At 60.5% G+C, this 14,255-nt stretch overlaps 1 protein-coding gene across 1 annotated transcript; it reads right to left on the reverse strand.

The window, feature by feature from the left end:
* Positions 1–164: 164 nt before the first annotated feature.
* CHLRE_12g547302v5 (uncharacterized protein) lies at positions 165–14,246 on the reverse strand. Its single transcript, XM_043068903.1, has 23 exons — positions 14,112–14,246; positions 13,327–13,416; positions 12,969–13,120; positions 12,429–12,730; positions 12,285–12,318; positions 12,030–12,135; positions 11,671–11,731; positions 11,377–11,533; positions 11,000–11,098; positions 10,767–10,799; positions 10,480–10,654; positions 10,287–10,377; positions 7,231–7,334; positions 7,027–7,127; positions 6,683–6,878; positions 3,136–3,161; positions 2,905–3,026; positions 2,680–2,744; positions 2,444–2,493; positions 2,151–2,200; positions 1,811–1,976; positions 1,594–1,663; positions 165–1,428 (listed from the first exon to the last, which is right to left on the reverse strand). Exons 1-23 carry the CDS (start codon positions 14,176–14,178, stop codon positions 608–610), a joined length of 3,138 nt encoding a protein of 1,045 aa, XP_042919253.1. The 5' UTR covers positions 14,179–14,246; the 3' UTR covers positions 165–607.
* Between the last annotated feature and the right edge of the window lie 9 nt (positions 14,247–14,255).

Consider the following 14,255-nt stretch of genomic DNA (forward strand, 5'->3'; position numbering starts at 1 on the left):
CGTTCTGGGGAGGAGGAAATTTGCGTGGAATTCGGTTCCCAAGAGGCGGTTGCCTGGTGGCCTGAACTATGTGGCGCGTTTTGGCCTGTGGCTATAGCCTTGCTGCTGCTAACCCACGTCATGCATATATACATGACCCCAACGCAGCCCGAGTGCTTGGCTAGTGGGCTCCTGCGCGTGTACAGCAAGCGCTACGAGCTGACAGCTACACTGGACCCCGGGACCAGGGCCGCAGGTGTGCAGTGCGCCATCACCGTATCCTTTGAGCAGCTAAGACAACAAGTAACAACTCGAAACACGGCCCTCATGACTTGTGCACGGAAGCCCCCCCGAGCCGCAACACGCCTGCAAGCAACACACACGCTTGCTGCAACTCACCATGAACCTCCATCAGCCTCGCGTCTGCAAAACTAGCACACGGCCCGCTACTAAGCGTCAGCATATGAATTACACATCCCCAGGGGACCGCATTTTGTCATACCTTTTGCATGCATGCCGTACACATCAAGACCTTGCTTTCTTCGTGGGAGCAGTGTACCGTAACGCATACTAGCTCCCGAACCCACTTCAGCGGCCAGTCCATCACCTCAAGCACCCATATCTAGCACTATTCGTCACGCACTACCACAAGTGTGCGCACGCGTGCAGCTGCTAGTGCCTGCTGCTGCCCCCTGCCGCCAACCGCCGCCACTGCAAGTGCCGCCTGCATGGTCGACACAGGCACCTTGGAGTTGGAGCTACCCCCCACACTGCTGCCTCTGCCCTCCAGCATCGACGCCTCCAGAGCCCCAACCACGTCTGCAACACGCCCACTGCCGCCCTGCACCTCCACACGCAGCCGCACTACCGCCAACGCACCGCTACTGCCGCCGCCAGGTGGAGACACAGACTCCACCTCCACACGCACCCCACTGCCACCTGCCACCTTATCCACCGCGGCTGCCAGCCCGGCCTGTGCCTTGCTGTCCGCCTTGAGGGCCTTGGCAGAGACACCGCTCAGGCCGAGGGACACACGCAGGCGGTTCGAGTTGCCGTTCGGAGAGGGAACAGCATTGCACTTGGCCGCTGGTAGGGGGCACACGGGGCACGTCGTGGCGTTTACGGCGGGGGCAAGGCTGGGGACTGGTGCAGGAGAAGAGGTGGCGGGTGTTGGAAAGGAAGCTGGCGGTGGAGTGGGAGGAGGTGGGTCCATGGTGAGAGGAGATGGAGGAGACAACGGCGGTGAAGGCGGCGACGGCCGCGGAGGTGGTGGAGGCGAGTTGAGGAACGTGAGGGTTGTCGCACCGCGGCCAGCAGCGTTGCAGTTGGGAGATAGTGAGACCAGTTTATCGAGGTACTGCCCAATCACTACCTGCGCCCCCTCAGGCCGCTCAATGACCAGGGGGGACGCCAGACTGCGCTGACTGAGGTCCGCCCACAGCACCTTGCCTGTGCAGGGCAAGAGGCGGGAAATGGGTGAGATACATGCCGGCTTTGAAGACCAACTTGCATAGCTGGACGTAACGTGTTGCACGTACCACCACGACTACTACTGCATGCCGGCTGTGTGTCCGGTTCCCTGGAGCCGCCTCACACAATCTCTACCTCGCTCACCCGTGGCCGCATCCATCACCAGCAGTCCAGCCACACACGTTACGTACAGCCGGCCTTGGGAGTACACGGGCTGCGGTGGTGGAGTACAGGGAGTGTAAAACTGCGGCCCCTCACAAGCAGGAGAAGCACAGTAGCTCGCTGGGCACGACCTGCGAGCGCATAGCAGCGGTGGGCTGCTTGTCGCGGCACACTGCTGGAATGTCCGATACCCGCTTACCCGTGGCTGTATGACGTTGATCGGCACAGGCAATCCCTCAAGCTCCGGCAAGTCCATTGTCGACACCTCCCACAACAAGGCGGTGCGGGAGATGGACACGGCCCGAACCCAGCCGTCTCCATCGCCAAAATACAGCGTGTCGCCATGCCGCTCCACACCGCTAATACTGTATGTGTTTGCAGGAGGTATTCACGGAAGTGGTGGTCAGTGGATGTGGTAGCGCGATGGCCAAGCAGCAGGCACCCATAGCAGGGTGCAGTAAGGCCTGATGGCACGCGTGGCTGGGTAAACTGCATTTGTAACTGCAGACACAATGAGTTACTGTTTAAAGCCCACTCACGGACTGCTAGTGGCGGGCATGCTCCAGACCATGTCACCGCCCTCCAGCCCCTGGCGCGGCAGGCAAGGCGGGGCGAAGCCAATGAGTCGAAGTGGGTTTGCCAGATATGAGGTAAAGCGGTGTGGCCAGCAAAAGACCACGTGTATGGAAAGCCTATTTATTACGCACTGCTGCTCTACTCCCACTGTGCATCCAGGCCCCAACTGCGCCTTCCGCGACTAGGCCCGTACCCATTGTGTCCGCCCCCCCCCCGCCCCCCTTAACTAGTCATGAATGTGAACCCCCTTCCTCACCACACTGAACAGCCGCAGCTCGCCGCCCGAGGTGCCCACAGCCAGAGTGCCTGGCCGGGGGAGGCAAGGAGCGCGCACGCATAGATCGGTAACCCGCCTAACTTGACTAGAGGCCGGGGCGCGGAATGAATCGCTAGGTACCGTTGCGCCAGGCACACCCCCGCCCTGGATCCCTCACCGGCTACCACTCATACATGTAGTCATGTACGTAGCTGAACACATATGCATGCACGCACCATTCACGAACTGCAGCACACCGTTGTCACGGGTTGCTCCGCTCGCTAGCCGCGACCACACCAACCTGCATGCGGCCGGGCGGGCCACACCGTCACACACCATGTCATCAGGGCTAGAGCTGCCCAACCAGCAGCCGCAGGCAGACAAGCCGCGACCAGCATGCGCCCGCGACAGATGTGCGCCTTACTTCGCGCGACACAAACTAGCCAGCTAGCCAGACTCACATGCCGTCTGTCGCGTTGAGCGCCAACAGCTTCATGTCGACCTCATTGTCCGCGATAGCCACGGCATACAGCAGCCCGTCCAGCAGCCCCACAGAGGAGCCGTAGGTCGCTAGCGTGTTGTCCTGCGCGTGTGACAGCAGCGTCAGGGAAGGCACCGCGGGCAGCAACAGACTGCAATGCCGAGGCACTGCCATAGCACGAACGACCCCGCTGCCCCACACCGTCACCCACCTCGTAGTAGTTCCAAACCTCCTCGCCTGCAGGCAGCCGTGGGAGGGATGCAGCTGACTACACTCGGGGAATGGCCGGGGCTTCAGGAACCCGACTTTCGCTTCAGGGCTGCTTCAGGGCTGCTTCAGGTGTAGTGAACCGTCACCTTCAGGCTTCAGGTTTGGCACTGGCAACAGGCCGGAAGCATGACATTTGCACAGCCTACTGCAGCTGCCTGTTGCATTGTGTCTTTGCATTTTGTGCTGTCACAGGTGTTGGCAAGAAACAAGAGAATGTGCGCGACATTCACCGTACATCAACCGCTAGTCCCACTATGTTCTTTGTGATGAAGCTTTGTAACAAATGAGTACATGAATGCTGCTCTCGGGCACGTTTCTTGCTGTCGGGCCCAGCCTCGCACAAGATGCCGCGCTTCAGGAACATTGCTTCAGGTCAGGGGTCTGTTTGCAATCAAACCAACATCAATATTGCTACATTCTATGCACAATGACATGCTTATGCTTTGTCTGGTGCCAACGTGGGAAAATGATACATCGATTGATCAAGGGCTGACGGTGTGCACTAACGGTGCACCCCCCCGCCACCGGCGCGAGGCTGCTGCATCCTTAACGCAGCACCGGCGACATGGGAAGGCACCAGACACTCGGGCAAGGATGGCATGAATGTCATGCGTGAGAATTAGGGGGTGCAGGCGGCCTGACACAACACCAGTGGCCCCACGTCTGGGCGTCACCCTTTTTGGCATGGGGCATGCCAAAAAGGGTGACGCAACCCGGGTTCACTCGGGGGCGTGCCCATACACGCCGCACCGTCCAAAGACCAAACCTTGTCTAATGCTTATACATGACGTTTATATGTTATGACTTGCTGTTTTAGTCCCTGGAGCGGCCTGTCCGCTCACCGAGCTCGCAAAATGCAGCGACATGCCGCGACAACGTGCACGAAGGGCAGCGTTTAGCCCTTGAAAAGCCGTGCAAAGTGCTCCGTATAGTCAATAATAGACACGGCAATGATAGAGCATTGAAAATGTGGCGGTGTGAGGGACTCCGGTCGCGAAATTGCTGGTCGGCAGAGCCTCGCATTTTGTCCCGGGGTACATTCCAGTGCAATATTGGGTATCTAAATAACATATTGAGTGAGTTACTGCTCTCTCCAGCACACTTTGGCCCGATCGGACCGACACGCGCCCATCGGGTGCATGGCTGGCGGGCCAAAACCCGCCCATTTCGACCTCAGGCGAGCGTGGACCGCCCTCCCACTTGACCAGCAAGTCATTACTACATGTACGGAGGGGCTGAGAGCGTGGGGGACTCAGGGGAGACCAGTTTGGCGTCGTGAAACCCCCCCGGCCCACCCCCATGACCCCCCGCACGGGAAGGGCCGTACGGCAGTGGTAGTACTGTCGGACGGTGAATCTGACACGACAGGCGTGTCGGCGGGGGGTAGGTAAGGTTGGTTTCCACGTCGGACTGTACTACCACGACTAAACACAGGTCCAAAGGTTGTGCAGTTTTGGGACGGTGCCCCAAACTGAAGTGAACCCGGGTTGGGGTGACGGCACCCACACCAGGCATTGCCACCACCAGCTTGGGCCTGCCCGCCCCCCAACTCGTGCATTGTGGGATATAGGCTATAACCAGCTATCTATGAACGCTGGAGGGTGATGGCTTGCCTCCCCTGCATACGCACAGACCCTAAAACCCGCCACTACTGATGACCACCACACACAGCACACACACGCCCCCCCTACACCACCGGTGCGAGGCTGCTCCATCCTAAACGCAGCACCGGCGACATGGGAAGGCACCAGACACTCGGGCAAGGATGGCATGCATGTCATGCGTGAGAATTAGGGGGTGCAGGCGGCCTGACACAACACCAGTGGCCCCCCGTCTGGGCGTCACCCTTTTTGGCATGGGGCATGCCAAAAAGGGTGACGGCACCCACACCAGGCATTGCCACCACCAGCGTGGGCCTGCCCGCCCCCCAACTCGTGCATTGTGGGATATAGGCTATAACCAGCTATCTATGAACGCTGGAGGGTGATGGCTTGCCTCCCCTGCATACGCACAGACCGTAAAACCCGCCACTACTGATGACCACCACACACAGCACACACACGCCCCCCCTACACCACCGGTGCGAGGCTGCTCCATCCTAAACGCAGCACCGGCGTCATGGGAAGGCACCAGACACTCGGGCAAGGATGGCATGCAGGCCATGCGCGGGAAATGAAGTAGGCTGCATGGGTGTTGCCCTTCCGCATCGGCGTGCTGCATGGGACTCAGCAGCACCGAGCTACTGAAGTCCCAGACGGAGTCCACTTGCTGCACACTACTGTATTCTTCAACATATTTACTTCAATATGTCCCTGTAAACACATACATGCAGTCAAGCAATAATTGGGCGAGCCTTTATCATTACCCCCGACGCTGTCTTGATCTGGATGGTTCTTTAATAATCAAAGCTATGAAGGAAGTTGTGATAACCAAATGTAGATATGCTCCGTGCTTGTGAACGACCTGTGGAGCTGGCTACAACTCGGTCAAAGCGGTCGTCTTCGTCGCTGACCTCAAGCCTCTTGCAAGCTAAGTATATGCCCATGTCCCTTAGTGCGTCTGAATCATTTGTTGGATGGAATTCTTCGCAAGGACTTGAGGCCTACTTGCTCGGGGGTGTTTTTGCCTGTTTTTGCCTGGCTTGCAGTCCACAGTCAAGATGCTCTAACATCGCTTGCGCACTGCTCACTGCTCACACAGCTGCTGACACGGCAGGCTTGCAGGTATTCAGGTTATGACGAGGACATGGGCATGTGGTGCTCGGTGCAGTGGAGGTGAGAGTGCTTGATCGACATGACAATGGGGATAACAGTTCGGTGTCTGTAGACACCTCTGATGAACACCGGTTGCGGGGCGGGTGACAGAGGGCTTCAGGGTGTCGGTGCTTCAGGCCCTTTCCTGAAGTGCTTCAACGTTTTCCTGATATGGTCTCTTCCCTGAAGCAAGCATCCTGAAGCCTTGACTAGGGTCATTTTCCTGAAGCTAGCCTGAAGCAAGCCTGAAGCAGCTAGGTTCCCAGAGTGCTACCACCGCCTGACGTGCAGCGTGAGGGTGCGGCAGAGCTGCTGCATGCGACACTGCTGGCTGGGCACAGCGGTGGGCTGCCCCGAGGGGCGCACCCTCGCCCGAGGGCCAACGCACAGGCAGGCTGACGAAACGCGCGGGACCCCGAATAATTGCAGGCCACAACCGGTGTCCGAAACTAACTACCAACAACAAACCCAGGTGCCCAGGAATAAATCCAGGATTCGTAACCATTCCCAAGCAGACGTGCGCGTGCACACTGCCCCGGCGCGAGCCATCCTCCCGCAAACGCAGTCCCACGACGTCACCCGCACGCACACGCATGCACACACACAGTGTCGATTCTAACATCCGACACGCACCACGACGCCACCCCCAGCAGCAGCCCCAGCTGCCCCCAGCAACCCATCCCCAGCAGCCCCGCCCCGGCAGCCCTAACCCGCCCAGCCCAGCACGTCACGCACCTGTAGTGATGTTAAAGGCGTAGTAGGAGCGGTCTGGTCCGCCAAAGTACACCAGACCCAGACGGTGTGAGATGTCCGGATGGCCGTACGAGCCGAAGGGTGTGCAGGTGCGGTCGGGCTTGACGTGGGGCATCTGACAGATAGGCCGGGTGCGCCACAGCAGCCGGCCGGTAGTGGCGTTGAGCGCGAGCACGCGCTGCGAACAACAAGCAGGGATGGACAAACGTGCGCGCAAATAATTGTGTGGCTCAGCGTGCCTGTGCTCCCGTCTGACCCTTCACTACCGTGGCACCAGTGCTCACACGTGCTCACACCGCGCACATGCACACACAAGCGCTGCTCACCGAGGTTGCACAGATCAAGTACACCACGCCGCCCGACACCAGCGGGGACCCGGGCCAGAAGGCGTCCAGGCCGCACGCAGCAGACTTCCACGCCGCAGCGCCTGCGAGCAGCAGCACCACACATTCGGTTTGAGAAGTAGGAGGCATACGTACGGCGCGATGTACGGTGCGGCGCGCCAGCCATGTGGCCGCTCATGCACCCACCAGTGCGCACGTCCACCGCAATGGCCATGCCTCTGTTATCCTGTGCGTACACGCGCCCGCCGTCAGTGGCGGGGTCAGCTAGGGGCAGCTGAGACAGCTGGGCACTGTGTATGGATACGTGGAGTTGTGAGGGCATGGGCAGGAGTGGGTGAGGTATTTTAGGAGCACAAGGGGACAAAAGGGGAAAGAGTAGACACCGTGATGTGTGTGTATATGTGTGTTTTTAAACGAAATGTGTGTGTGTGCGATTACAATTTCCACGGTTGCGTCCTCAAGTCCCGTGATTGAGTACTCGGGACAACCAGCGACAGCGAGGCACACCAGGCTCACACAGCCGCCACCACGTGCACCTCCTGCCCAGAGTGCACACCTGCTCTGGATTCCACCGGAAGTAACGCACCAACCCTGGACCATACCAGTGATGTCAGCAACTTCAGTCCTGGCCAGAATGCCGCAGGGCCCAGCGGGTGATCCACCTCAAGGCAAACACCCAGCAGACACCAAACGACAGAACGCATAACAAGCACGCCAACCACCCGGAAACACGCACGCGCAACCTTGCGACCCTCGCAGCCTCATATGACCACAACCTCAACCCAGCCAGCAGCACACGACGCCGAGGGCAGACTTAGCCTATGGGCAGCCACAAACGCGTCTTGGCCACTCGGCCCCCGGTCCAAGCCACGAGGCCGGAGGTGCTCCAGCACCTAACCACCCCTAAAGCCCCACAGCCCCTGCGCACCCAAGCACCCAACCAAAACCCACTAGCCTCGAAGCCCCCATCCCATGACCGCTGGGCCCCATTTGAACGTCAAATCAATGAAGGCTCTTCGACGCGCTCAGTGACGGCTTTTCGACGCGCTCCCTCTTCAAGCCTTCGGCTCCAATGCTTGCGCCAGTGCGCAAAGCGGCTCCCCATTCACCACCGCAGGGATTGGGTGCGTGGGGTCCACGCCCTCCCAGCCCTTGCAGAAACGCCCATATGTGCAACTTGTAGCGGTCGCAACAAAACATTCACGACCGCGCGACCGGACACCAGCAGTTGGGTTCATAGGCATCACTGCCGGCGTCAGCTTTGTAGGCGGGACCTTCATCCGGGTCGGAATCCGCATCGTTGCTGTTGCTTCCGCGGCGCAAGTGTTCGCTGCTGCCATCACCGCTTCCATACCTCGTTGGGCGGCCGCAACGCGCGGCATCCCGCGCAGCCGCACCTGGCAATGCTCCATGGCGGACAGCGCCACCATCATCGCCACATCCCAAACAAACTGCTGATTGCCCAGAGGTGCCTGCACAAGCGAGAGCTGCGCCTGGCCGATGGGCGAAATCTCCGGACTGTGCGCGTTGATTTACGCCATCACTGCTTTGGCCACCGCGCAGTCCCAGAAGAGGTGCTGCCGTGGCGGGGGCAGGACGGCGGCTGGGCCTGCCTCAGCGTGACCATGGCCATACTGCCCGCAGCCACATGGCTTGCGCCGTGCCACTACTGGCATGTGGGAGTTGCCTGGTAGCAGCACAGCGTCGATGGCCAGCCGCCACAGCGTCTCTATATGGCGCGGCACCCAGCGCTCTGTCTTCTGCCACAGACGCGCCAGAGTGCCCCGGACACTGTCAAGTGCGGCTGCCGCTGCCTCCGGCAGGTCCTGTGGGGTGGCAGGCCCTGTGCTGCGCGCTTGTACTCCTCGTGCAGGCCAGCTCGCCGTGCGGCGACGATGCCGTCCAGCTGCACGGACGTAGCCATGCGTACTGACGGCTTTGCCAGGGGCACTTTGACGGATTCCGTGCCGAGCAGGCGGCACCATCCCATGCTCGGCATGATGGTGCGCACGACCACGCGCGTGAATGGGCTGGCTGCGCCGCTGGCGCCCGCGCTGCCTCCAGCCAGGTTTCCGGGGTGTCCCGCAGCAGCAGGCTCTCTATCTAGCGCCCTTAGCATGGGTCCGCGGCGCCGCTGGCGGCTGTCGGTCGGGGCCAGGTCTGCGCGCACCCAGGCTAGCCAGTCGACTGCAGCGCCGTCAGCTGCTGGTCGTGTTTCCCAGGCGCGCACCAGGATTGTGTGTGTGTGTGTGTGTGTGTGTGTGTGTGTGTGTGTGTGTGTGTGTGTGTGTGTGTGTGTGTGTGTATGTGTGTGTTGTATGTGCGTGTGCGTGTGTATGTGTGTGCGTGTGAGGGCCACGCGATCCCAAGGTTGCTGTCCCTGCATGGGGCCTACCTAAATAGTTTCCCACTTTCCCGGGCACGGCTAGTCCTAGTCGCCCGCCCACTGGTCGTAGCCAGGTTCACCTATGACCAAGGCAGGCGACAACAACGGATAGGCAAAGGGCACAGCGAGTCAGGGGCGACGACGACAATCATGGCGGCGAGCAAGAGCACCAAACCGAAACACGCAGCCCAACCCAAGCCCGCTGAGTGAAAGGAAATGGACTTCAGAGTATAAGAGTGCAAATAAGCTGTTAGAGCGAGGAAACGTGGAGAAGGCACGGGGACTAAGACACGCGACTGAGGCTGCACGCGGCACAGAATTGGACAGGTTGGGGCATGACCGGCAGAAGGCGAGTCCAACAGGCGGGGGCTTGGGTGGGGTCCACGGTGCGCCATGCCGCATCGCAAAGTGCCGGGTCCAAGCAAGCGTCCAGCAGCTGGAGACAGTAGCCGTGATGAGATGCGAAGTGGTACTGGGCGACGGAGCCAGCCTCCACGACGTTCCGCCCGCCCCGCCCGCCCCGAGAAGAGGAAGTGCAAGTGTCACGTGCAGAAGAGGGGTAACGACGTACGTGGCTCAGGCACACCCGAGGCGCTATGAGCCCCACAGCCCGGTCCCTGACACCGCAAGGTACCCCTTTCTGGTGCCAGGATACCACCAAGATAGTGACATTCTGTAGTATCGCCCGGACGGGACGTCACGCGAAACAAGCACGTTTGGGCGCCGAAAGTTACCCATGTGTGTGTGTGTGTGTGTCTGTGTGTTTGTGCAGTGCGCGTGTGTTTATGCAGTACGTAGGGCTGGGGGCTGGATAGTGGTCGGGGCAATTACCATCGCTAAAAGCTAACACACCCACCGCCAGCAGTAGTCGGCAGGCCCTTTAGGCGGCGGTGGCGGCGGCGCGGGCGGCATCAGAGGCGGCGATGGGGGTGTCGAAGCGCCAGCATCTGAGGGTCGGTGGGGCGGTATGAAGCGCATTGGACATGCAGCACCACATTGCGCGCGGTGCCCCCTCATCCCCACATAAGCAGCTACCCCCAGCCACCTACCCGTGTCCTGCTCTGCGGGCCGCTGCGGGCAGGTGCGGCCCAGGGCCGCGGGCACAGTCGTGAGCTCCAGTGATCTGCGGTCCTCTGACAGGGCGGCGAGCAGCAGCAGGTCCGAACCAGGCAGGTACTGGGGCGTCGAGGCGCAGAAGCGGCCGCCCATGGGCAGGGTCCACAGCTGCACGTGCAGGATCAGGGCGTATGTGGGTCAATGGCGACGACCAACATGGTCATCAGCGACTATCGGTTGTTTTGCAAACTTGATCATCAGCAACAGCCCGTCTACTTACGGTGGCTCCAGTGGCTTCGTCCGCTGCAGTGTACTGCACCCATTCAAACCATGCAGCAGGCAGGCGACGGCGTCAACCATAACGAGGCATGTGTCAATTTTGAAAGGTCATCACACTGTAGAGGAAATGATGCTGGATGGCGCAACAGCCGATGGGGCGAGTGGCAGCGGAACACAAGTTACCGGCATGCCCACCAAGCGGCCGCTGCCTGCCTGCGCCACCCCGCCCCGCACCTGTATGGGCCAGGTGGCTCCTCCCCACGAGCTGGTCAGGCCCAGCAGCACGGCACCCCGCTGCGGCAGCACCTGCATGCCGCCAGGACCGCACGAGCCCTGCGAGCGCACGGCAGCCGAGCATCCGACCGGATCTGGGTTATTAACACCGATTGAGCACATGCCCAAATCGCAACTAGATGCGACAAACCATGAATGCAGGCTTTTACACAGGTTTTCCGGTTGTAACAAGCAATCCCTGGCCTGCCCTGCTGAGGCGTCGCCTTGTGGCGCCTAACCGTGCGCGCGCCGGTGGGCCAGGCATGTGTCAAGCCGCCGCTCTGCCTTTGCGGGACGCGCCAAGCCACACACACACCGCGAGGAAGTGGCCGACTCACCAGCCCCGACTGCTCCCACAGCACCGCCCCTGTACTGGCGTTGAATGCGACTGCATGGGCACTCGGCCCCGGCTCCCCCGGAGGCTTGACGCTGGAGAGCGCGAACACGCGCCCATTAGCAGCGGCAACATTACTCAAGCGCTTGCTGGACTGTTGGCTGCGGCAAGCACGCATACATACAAGGTGATAGGTTTGTGGTCTCGAAAAGGCGGTGGAGCGCTCGAACTGCTGTTCCAGGTGATGCGTGGTCTGCGTGCCGCGGCCCACCCAGCCAGCCAGCAGCCACTCACGCACCTGGCCACGTCCGCCTCCCAGGCCACCGCACCGGTCCGCAGCTGCAGCGCGTACAGCCAGCCTGGGGGCCACAGCAGGAAGCACAATGCAGGGCAGGGCGGGTGCACACATGTTGGGCAGTAAAGGAAGTAAAGGTGCCGAACGCGTGTACATTGCACAAGCTGCGCGGGGCCTGTAACACGGACGCCGAAAGATATTTTGCTGACTTATTGCTCACATACGCACCCCGACAAAATACACTCACACGCACGCACACCACTGTCGAACAAGTCCTATACGTGCCGTAACTATTGCGGGCCCACCCGACACCCGACACCCGCCGCCCCCGGCACTACATACACATGCACGGCAGCACATACCCGCGTCATCCGACACGAAGAACAGCCCGGTGTCGGGGTCGTACGGCATGGCGTCAAAGAAGTTGACTATTGGCACCCTCCGCAGCGGCGCCTTCAACCACATCACCTGCATAGCACGCACCACTCAAGCTAGAGGTAGAGCCGTGTCTGCAAGCCCACTGCACGCCGCCCGTCGCAAATTTGCTCGCCAGCACACCAAAGGACAGATAACCTGCCATTGGTATGAATACTTCCTGTTCCAGCAGCAGCACGCACCTGTCCTGAAGTAGAGTTTATTCCCCATAGGCTCCTGCACGCATGCACGCACCGCCGTGGACCAGCAGATCCCTTTCAGCACTACTGTCAATCAACATGGATAGATTGTCTGCACCACCGGCCGCCCCCGGCGACCGCACTCACCCGCTCTGCTCCGGCCGCACCAGCACGCCTTCAAACACTCCCGTCTGCGGCGACGACAGCCTCCTGAACTGCAGCTGCCAGACCAGCTGCCCGCTGGCGCCGTCCAGGCCCACCTGCCGGTAGTCCTCCGTGGACGCCAGCACACGGCCGCCGCCGCACACCACACTCTCAAACGCCTGGCTGGAGCGCCACGACCAGCGCTGGCGGCCCGTGGCCAGCTCCAGCGCATACAGCACACGGTCACCCGCACCCAGGTACACCAAACCCGCCGACTCATCCAGTGCGAGGGGACAAGCGCCGTCCTGCAATTGGAGCAAGTGGACACTACATGCGTCAGGTGGTTACATACTACGCATGCAAACAATGGACGAAGCCGCAACTCATGACCAGCACACGGCAGCCATGGCAGCCATGGCCTTGAGCCATCAGCCGGCAGGCACAGCAGCTGACAGTCGGCGGCGGTGGCGCCCATCCAGTGACGGCGCACCCAGCCCCCCCCCCCCACTATCCTGCATGAACCGCCGTATTCCGCACTCCCACCTGCCGTATGGGGTAGCTGAAGACGTCGCCGTCCGCCATCACCTCCGTCAGCGGCTGCCAGGCAAACCGCCACGCCACCCGCCCCTGCGCCACCGAGTAAGCCACCAGCGACTGCCGCAGGGATAGCAACACCAGCTCGCCGCCACCCGCCTCTGCGCGTGTGCATGCAGGCACATTATTAATTGGTCGCTCGCACAATATGTGGCAAAGATGAAGCAGTGGTGAGCATAGTGCGTGAGCACGCCGTGGCTGCCTTGGCGGACAGAGCGACATGTGCACGTACGTACGTGCAGAATGATGCTAGCATACGGTAGTCCGCGCCGCCTGCTCCGGCCCCACCCACCCACCACCTACTCACCTGTGGCGCGGGCGGGGCGTGTGTACTCGATGCCGGTTAGCCCGGTGACGTTCTCCGCCACCGACACCCAGCAGGTCTGCGGCGTCTGGCCTGTGGAAGTTTGCGAGTATCGATGCACGGGCATACTGGGATGTATGATATACGGTACTGCATCACTCCTGGCGACATGCCGCCACAACCAAGAACACCCACGCACTACACACACTGGTTGCGTGCCACGGTCCTCGGCAGCACACCCCATGCCATACATCAGCACATCACTCGCTTCTCAAGCAACGCAGTGTATGCCAGCAGGACCTGAGCCTAGCATGTGGAGCTGGGTGCTGTATGTATTGGGCCACTGCTTCAGCGCGTCGCTTCACTGTCATCATTGACGTTGAAGCGACGCGCTAATATGGCACCGCCTTACGCATCAGCTGCCCCGGCTCTGCCAAAGTGCGATTTTATACAAGTATGGGTTCCCTCTCCAAACTACTACTGTACGAATAGTGCAGGCTCGTGCGGCGGTCACGGTGAAATGTGTGTCCGTCCAGCACGGTTCATGCATGGTTTTGCTGCACGGCGGCAGCAACCAATTGCAACGAATCTGTGCAGTTGGACTATTTCCATACGTGCGCCACGCCTCGCTGAGCTCGCAAGGAAAATGTTCCATACAAGCATCGCCGCTCCCTATGTCCCTGTGCTGCTGCCGAATGGTATGTATCAAGCAAGGGGGCCTCTGTTGCGGCAATTTCTTTAAGGCCAGCCAGAAACAGCGTAGCAGCACACCCGCACAGACAGCCCACCTGAGACGCGGCCAGCAGGCCAGCAGATAGTGATAGCCGCGAGGACTAATATCATAAGCTGTTGCATTTGTGGCCTGAGTTTGTATAATCGAATGGACATTCCCTTGGCAACTGCAGCGCAGTTCATTATTGAACTAACAACAT

The sequence above is a fragment of the Chlamydomonas reinhardtii genome, chromosome 12 (genome assembly GCF_000002595.2).
Source record: "Chlamydomonas reinhardtii strain CC-503 cw92 mt+ chromosome 12, whole genome shotgun sequence".
NCBI lineage: Eukaryota > Viridiplantae > Chlorophyta > Chlorophyceae > Chlamydomonadales > Chlamydomonadaceae > Chlamydomonas > Chlamydomonas reinhardtii.